Genomic DNA, 8,582 nt, shown 5'->3' on the forward strand with positions numbered 1-8,582 from the left:
TAAAGAATAAAAAATTGTAAATTAATTACTTTTTCGTTTGAAATACATATTAAATATTTTTATGAAAGTCCGTAGTATATATGTACATATGTATATGACTTTAAATATTTACATCATTACACGAAAAGTTAGTATGTACTACCTTATCAGCTCCCATTTATCAGTGTTTACCACCCACGCATGCCACGCAACAACCAAGTTTATTTTACCATGAATTATATAAATAAAAAAGGACTGCGTGTGAAAGTGAAATTAGCCAAAAATATTAAAAGACGTCCAAAAAAATAATAATAAATGAACACAAAAACATTTTTTCTCAATGGCGCTTCTGCCATATACTTAAGTATGTACATACATACCTACAATTGTTTGTATAGGCTGTGGTAGCTTTAATGCAAATAAATATGTAAGAAATTTTTCATGAACTTTTCTAACAAAAGCGACCAACCAAACAGTCTGCAAGAATTGATCATCGCGAAAAGACGTCAAAATCAAAACGCTCGCAACATATTCCAATGTGTACATATATATACAATGTCATATAATATGTGCATATTATATACATATAAAATTAGTTCTATAAGCATTAGTGCATGTGTAAGGGCTTAGCTAGCACCTAAGCCTCATAAATCAAAACTTAACTGCTGACAGTAAAGTGCAATATAAAAATTAAAGCTAAAAAGTAATAAATACTTTTCGCCGCATTCGTCTTCACAGGTGCGAATTCATTTGCGCTTGCAAACGAAGAAAAAACAAAAATTACTGCTATCTTACTTACCTTTTCCACAACTCCGTAACGCGAGTGCCGTATATTTTGAAAGTGCGCATCGGTGCAACGATCAACCACAGTGATAGTGTGGGTACCCATCACCTCGCATTCGCACCCAGCGACAACTTATGTACATATGTATGTATATATTTGAATTAGTCATTGGGTTATTTTGATTTCGATTTGTTTTTTCAGAGATAACCAAAGTGACGTTTTGGCCTCTTAAAAAAATATAGAAAATAAATTGTATTAGCGGAGAAAAAAATAAATAAAAAAGAGTACAAGCAATCAGTGCTAATAATAAGAACAATAATAAGTTACGAACGAAGGTGAGAATGCCCTGCTATAAGAAATGTAAATCGAGCAATGGCTCAGATGCTGATGATGAGAACATGGTGAGTAAGAAGTCGGTAAAAATGATAATCAGTTTGAAATCAAAGTAAACATACTTTCATACATACAAACTATGTACATATTACAAATACATACATTGTACATATTACATATGTGAGTAAATATTTGCTGCATGTTGAAATATTTGGCAACAAACATTCCATGCTTATGGTTCTTAAGCTATTAATTATTATTTTATAGCACCTTTAGGTGACTCCCTTACACACATATGTACATATGTATATACAATTTTTTATAAATATGCATTCGAATATTTGGAAAAATATAGTAAGACAATATGTATGTATGTATATATGTATGTTTGTTAGTGCAGCAGCACGCATGTTCTAAAATTAAGCTAAAAGCTTATCAGCAAAGTACTGATGTGTATGTACATATTATATGTACACATCTATCAATAATAAAGCACAGCTCGTCCGGAAGAAACGTCATTGAATTGGCCAAAGCAGTGTAAACAAATTGGGCCAACATTAATTTTAGTCAGTCGCACAAGTTCAAGCGGAACATAACGCAAAATCTACAAAAAAGCACGCACATATACTACATACAAACACACATGCGCACAGTAGTGCAAAGACCTCAACACCCCCAATTGGCGCTCATACATATAACTTGGATATTGCCCACAGAGGGTCCAGCTTTTGCTCAACGTAAAGCAAAAACAAAACAGAATATGATAAACAACGTGTAAGCAGTAAGTACAGATGTTGAGCAGAGGTGAGCTAAGCGAAAATTAATGAACGCGCTGCTCGGCATGAGAGCGAGGAGACTGTGTATACTGAGTAGGAACAGTAAGCAAGAGCTAAAAATAAAAGACAGTTTAAAGCGCAACTTCCATTATGGCCGCACTGGCATTTTGTGTGTGCAGTGCACTAGAGCAGTTCTGTGATTTCGCGGATGCATTTGTGCGTTTCGGTTTAAGTGCAAGTAGAAGTTTCCAGTATCTGCGTGCCAAACGTAATCAAATTGAGTTTCGACGAAATTGTCGCGCTATCTGGCTGCAAGAGTTATCCCACAGACACGCATTATCAGTGCGAATTGTGTACGAGATATTACGTCGTGTGCGTATACCCTTGACTAGTGCCAATTACGTGGATCACACCATCGAATTAGTTAAAAAAGAAATGCATCGACGAGGCATCGATTTTGCCGCTATCGAGGCATCGGCCGAAGCTTATGAGGCCATTGATAATTTTGCGGTGCAACGCCGGTCTTTAGCAGGTCAAGATTCGACGGATGGCGGACACCGGGACTATGACATGGTGGATAATTATGATGACATTGAAGTGCTCAGTGGTGATGAAATTGATGTATGTACCTTGTATTTATGAATTTCTTAGTATTGTTGAATGTGGCGATAATATAAGTGATTTTGAAGATGTATTGCGCTCAAGTTAAAAAACAATTATCTCATCAGCGAATTTAGCCAGTTTAACTACGTAGTTATAACCAATTTACACATTTTTAATGGATTTTAGTATTCCCCACCCCTCTGTCAATTATAATATTATAGTTTTTTGACACCCATATGATTTTTACATTTTTTGTTTTTATTTGTACTTCTTTTTTCTCTAGTGGTGTGATAAACGTCAGATTATTGATTTCTCTTTTGATGCTTGCCTTCGTAATGGTGTTGCCATATAACAGAAAGAAATGTAAATTCAGAGAACGTGTACCAGAGAACGTATAATTTATTTAATAATTGAGACAAAATTAAACAGAACGAATTAAAATTTAAAGGAGAATAAGTATTATTATTATTCGGATTTCTCACCTCTCTGCAATATTGTAAACATTTTGCCATTTTTATAAATTTACTTCAGAGAACGTCTATCATGATATGATATGATAGACGTTCTCTGTTTACTTTATACGTTCTCTAGTGTACGTTCTCTGTGCTGCAATGCATGCTTTTAGGGGCATAATGCAAGAAATGTGAAACCAAAATAAATGAGCTTTTTGTATACGGATATGTGTATGTTTGTCAACGGCAACGGAAAATACAGTCATGATAACATTATTTCCGTTTATTTTGTATATATTTTTATAAATCCTTCGAAAAAACGAAAGAGAGACACAATCCATGACCTTTGACACTTGTTGATTAAGTGTCACCCACTCGCCATAACACTCTGCTTTTATTGTTATTTTAACCAAAAGTGATTGCAAAATGAAAAGAGAAGCAGGAGACTGATAAGCATAAGACGCCAGCAGCACCACAACACGACTTGAGTAGCCGTGAGTAGACCACGCACAACAAAAATTTGAAGAGCTTTCTTATCGGCTGGTAAACAGTTTACACATGAATTCTACACACTTACACTTACAAACACACCTGCAAATGTACCACCAGCGCTGTAAAGCAATGGCGCTCTGAGAACATTTAGAATAAATGAAGGCATGTAGTTTCCTCTTATACATATACATACATATGTATGTATTTTATGTACATATACTTTAATCAAAAACATTTATTTTAATACATACAAGTGTGTGCGCTCAATGTCTGTCTGCGGTTGTAAAATAAGGCATGAGAAAGTTAGATGTTGAAATCAAAACAATAGCGAATACTTGTACTCGTTAGAATTGGCAATAGTTTTAAATGAATTTGTTTTGATTAGACACGCTACATGCGGTAGTTGAAAATATATAAAAACAAAAAAAAAGGTTAACAGGAAATCGCTATTTTGAAATTTTTAAGTGATTTTAGGGGTTATGGGGGTATGGGTTTCCTCGGTTAAAAAACAGCATTTTTTCAACAATTTTTTTCTCATATAAAAAATAAAATATTTTATTAGAATTTTTTACTTTAACAAAGAAATTCTCAAATTTTTGGAAAAATAATGTTATAAACTCGTCCTTTGCGACGCCATTTTCGGTGCCCCCTCGGCAAAAAGATGCGCACGCGTTGGCAGCATAACTGCTTACGGGATCATCTAAAGTGAAAAATTCGTATTTTAGTTAAAACCTTAACTTAGAAATTGAGTGAACGAAAAAAACTGAAAATTGGTTTTTAGCAGATATTTTTACAAAAAATATTAAAAATTTCAGTGCCATTTTTTTTCTCAAATACATGCATAAATAGTTGTAATCGAAAAAAATCCTTCTTCCAAGTCTTTAAAATTTGTATCTTGAAGACCTTTGTCAAATTTTATAAAGATCAGTGTAGTAGTTTAAAGATTTGAGCCAATCGAGATCTAGCCTCGAGCGCACTCGTTCTCGAGTATTGCTCGTATCAACTTGAAAACTTAGGACAATGAGAAAAAATCGAGTTTTGATACCCGTAAACCCAAGTAACCCCTTAATTTGTACAGAAAACCTCATGATGATCATCATCTTGAAGTTTTTCACTAATTAATAACCTTAAGATACTGATGACTACAAGTACAGTCTAGGATACACTCTTCCTTGTCTTAAACACACTTGTTAGTCTGACATCTGGAAAAAACCTGTCGGTGTTTGGACTGAGTGCAATTCTGTCAATGGTTTCGAGCAGTATCGCCTGTATGTATATACACGTTTGTGTAGAAAAAGACCTAAACAGCCTCTTTGACGCCAATGGTTTTATGGCTTACACAAAACTTCGATAATACTTGAAGTAGGGTATCATGATAGCACAGTGACTCGTATTTCAAACGCCTTAAAGCGATGGGAAGGGTTGTTCCACTTACCTACTTGTGTTTGCATGTTTGTATGTATGTATGTGTAATGGCAAATAACAGTGTCGCTTGCTCGAAGTAAGAGACGCGAATAAGTGAAGCTTTTCTTGCTGCCTAACAGCTTTCTGTCTCATTGCACATACAGGCATACAGACATTCAATTGAACAGCCGCTCCGCATGGGAGCTGCTCAATGTTCAACAAAGCGATTATCTTCAGTCAAGTTGCATATTTGCACGGCAAAACATGTCGTAGAGGCATGGAAAGCATGAAATCAACAACAATAACAAGAATAAAGCTGGCGAAAAACACAACAAGCACTTTGTCGACAATTAAACGAATTTTATAGCAGCAAAGCATTAAAAATATTGACATGAATTAGTGAATTTTCGAAAACTAGCAAATGGAATTTTGTAATGCGAAGCGACTTGCGAACAAAAGCACATTTGTAAGACGAAAATAAATGCTGAGGCGTCGCAGCACAAACGAAATGGCAATCGATTTTTTTCGATGCTGACGATTTCGCAGCCAAACTTGGTAGAACTCGGTGGAAGGTGAACGCGAAAACCAACGCAACTCAGCGCAAACGGCGGCTCGAGCACGCGGCGCGACTGTGATTCAACACAAATCAAACAAAAAAGGCAACTTTACGCCAAAAAAATAATACCTTTAAGTCGTAGCTAAATTTTTCAAACTTTTGCAGCACGTAGTTAGGAAATTTATATATGTATGTGCGTTTGTGTGTGTGTGTGTAATACAGTGTTTCAAATTGACACGCCTGCTAAGCAAATCTTACAAAGTAAAACAAATTAATCTAATACTACCGAAGAGAGTGAAACGAAATCGATAAAAAAGTGTTATTTATTTATAGCACACGCGAGAAACAGCTGTACAGCAGCAACAACAACAATATTGTTTCTTCGATTTGTTGTTATTAACAAGTGGAAGATAAACAAACAGCGAGTGAATGACTAACGCAAATCTTCGCTAACTTTATTAACACACTATAAAGTATATGCGCAGCACAGCTTTGCAACAACAACAGCAACAACTGATAAAATAACATAAACAAAAAAACAAACGTAAATGCCAAGATCAAGCGAGGCAGCCAGTCCAATATTTGTAGGTTAGAATAACATTGCAAAGCAGAAAGCAAAAGAAATTCATTGTTGTTGTACGTGAGCGTCGCTGTAAGCCGGCAAAACGCGCTGCTGTGATTCATGCAACGCCAATTTTCATATTTGAAATATTTGGCAGGTTGTGCTTGCCGAGCGCACTCAAATTGCCTTATGAGCTGAAGCTCAAAAAGAAAAGTTGATAATTGATATTTGGCGGAGCGTAGCTAAATCTTGAAGGGAAAGCACCGCATGCCCACAAAGTGATGACACACCAAGAACAACAAAGATTATGCGTGTAAATATATATGTACCTACATTGTGTGTTGTTATTTAATATTAATAAAAATACAAAAATAAAAGCAAATCGCCATACGCAACACGCCCCTTACCAAAAACCGCATAACTAAAGATAACGGATATCTCATCGTTTGAAAACCGTTTTCAACAATCAGCTCAGCCTAGCTGCTTGCTTGCGTTTGAAAATCAAGACCATATAGATTTTGGGTTGTCTTCACACTCGCAACTGAAGCTCGCGCACATACACATAAACAGTTAGAAAGTCCTTCACCGCGACGATTTTATGCAGCTGTTCTACTTTTCTGTTCTCAAGTCTAAGTTTATTGTTTTTGGCTGCCACGGCTAACAAAAAATTATCCTTTACAAATTAAAAAAAAAATAATAAAACAATAAAAAAATCGTTTACATACAAAACCAAAAAAAAAAGTAACAAAAGAAAATTAAATTGAAAACAAAAAGAAAATTTTTTAAATAACTTTGGAAAATTTTCGAAAATTATAAAATGTGCTTTCGTGGTATTTTCGATTGCCTCTTCGGCTGTTGTAAGTCGAATAACACACATGGTCTAAATGAGGTAAGCCGCAAATATGGGTATTCTACATACTTTATTACAACAACAACATGCGACAACAAGTGCTGCTGCAAGCTTTGTAGCTCGAGCACATGCTTGTTATTTATAACGGTTTGATTGCATGCTGTTGTGAAGATAGAAAGTTGTATGTCGGTAAACGCTTATTTTCATCTCAGCGGCTGACAAAAGCGTTGCTCGTAATTAAAACTTTTCAATTAATTGCATTTCTAGTAATAATTAATTTCCATGCCCCACTTTTTTATAATGCGAAATAGAGGTTAGGCTGTTTGTGCTGGTCCATTCAAAAGGCAGGTGGCGAAAAGAGAACTATATTCGAGTATGATTTAAGGTGATGATGAAGTCAGCTATTGCTATGGAAACAGTAGCAGAGTTCAAAGGCTACAATTCCAGTCCGAACAAAACTTGCTGCTGAGATCGCTGGTGACCAAACCGGCTCCGATTCAACACTTCATTTCCTTATAAATATTCTGATCTAGAAAAGTAGCCTCAAATTCTTTTATTAATAAATATCTGTATAGGATGTTAGAAATTGCATATATTCCCGTATAGAAATCAAACAATTTCGTTCAAGGCCTCTGATTTATGCAAGATCTGTTATATAGGTATACTTTGTGAGTAATACTAGCGTCATAATCCCCTTTCGTATCTGTAACGCCTCATAAACACTGAGAGAGGAGGCTCTTTTTGTTGTCTGAGAAATTTGCTCTAGTTGAGTATACGCCCGGGCAGCCCAATGTACAACTTTTCCGTGTTCCTAGTACTGCATATAATTTTCTTTTCTTTAATTCTTCTTACCTTACAAAGCGTTCTCATTAATATTCTGCACACTGTACACCGAACATAAATAAAGGCGAACGTGTGCGCTGTCAGTTGAGCTGCGTTATACCGAGATGACGGCATTAGCGGTTAATAATAAAATGAATGCAACATATAATACTAAAATTAAATAAATATATTTGTACATATACATACATACAAATTAAATGTTTTTTCGCGCAATAACATTGTGCTGGGTAAATATGTGTTGTCCGTATGTAAATGTTGTTGCTTTCTGAGCAATTGTGTTTGAATGCTAATTTGCAAAAGCAAACATGCGCACATACATACAAATGTGTGCGAATTTGATACGCGATTCTAAATTTATTCCATTGTGTATTGATTGTCATGCATTTATATTTACTTACTAAGTTGACTCATTTCTGTTTAATTGATTTTAACGCAACTTCGCATCCCTGACTCGGTATTGACCCCGTTTAGTTTAAGTCCTCGGTACAATTCTGAAAATTTAATAATTTTGGATTTTTTTTGCTGCTTCCAAAGACGAAAATGTCATTTAAAACAATGAACAGAGAAAATTAAAAAAATTCTTTAATCAATTATATCACCAAATCAACGAAATAATTACTTGTGCCGCCTGTGTTCTAGTCAAGAGACAAGAATTTCAGATAATTTTTGAAGTGTCGTAAAAAACAATTAATACTTTTACTATCCATTGGTTCATTAGTTATTTACTAACATTGCGGAAATAATCGGAAAAAAAATTAAAACTTTCAAAAACTAGCAGCTGATAAAGTAATGTGTCTCAAAAAGTGACTCATGATCATACCCGTAATCTGAATCTAATAAGCCCAAAATTATTAGTTTAGAATAAAGTCGTAATTACTTGAATTTTTCAAGAAATGGAAACCGCCTGAAAAAAAAATTAATAATTCTTATTATAAAAAATAAAACTTA

At 34.8% G+C, this 8,582-nt stretch overlaps 1 protein-coding gene across 4 annotated transcripts in view; it reads left to right on the plus strand.

Moving 5' to 3' along the window:
- Nucleotides 1-438: 438 nt before the first annotated feature.
- The window catches only part of LOC108978894 (galectin-4-like), a 13,376-nt gene continuing 5,232 nt past the window's right edge, over nucleotides 439-8,582 (plus strand). The window contains exons 1-2 of one of the 4 annotated variants that reach the window (XM_018949407.1): nucleotides 439-907; nucleotides 965-1,164. In XM_018949407.1, coding sequence (XP_018804952.1) covers nucleotides 1,105-1,164 — 60 coding nt within the window. In that variant the 5' untranslated portion in view covers nucleotides 439-907; nucleotides 965-1,104. Of the gene's footprint in view, nucleotides 908-964; nucleotides 1,165-1,589; nucleotides 2,494-6,701; nucleotides 6,831-8,582 lie in introns of those variants that run through there. The other 3 variants (XM_018949408.1, XM_018949405.1, XM_018949406.1) reach the window with 3 other exon arrangements.

Source organism: Bactrocera latifrons, unplaced genomic scaffold (genome assembly GCF_001853355.1).
Source record: "Bactrocera latifrons isolate USDA-ARS-PBARC rearing strain unplaced genomic scaffold, ASM185335v1 scaffold_129, whole genome shotgun sequence".
Taxonomy (NCBI): Eukaryota; Metazoa; Arthropoda; class Insecta; order Diptera; family Tephritidae; genus Bactrocera; species Bactrocera latifrons.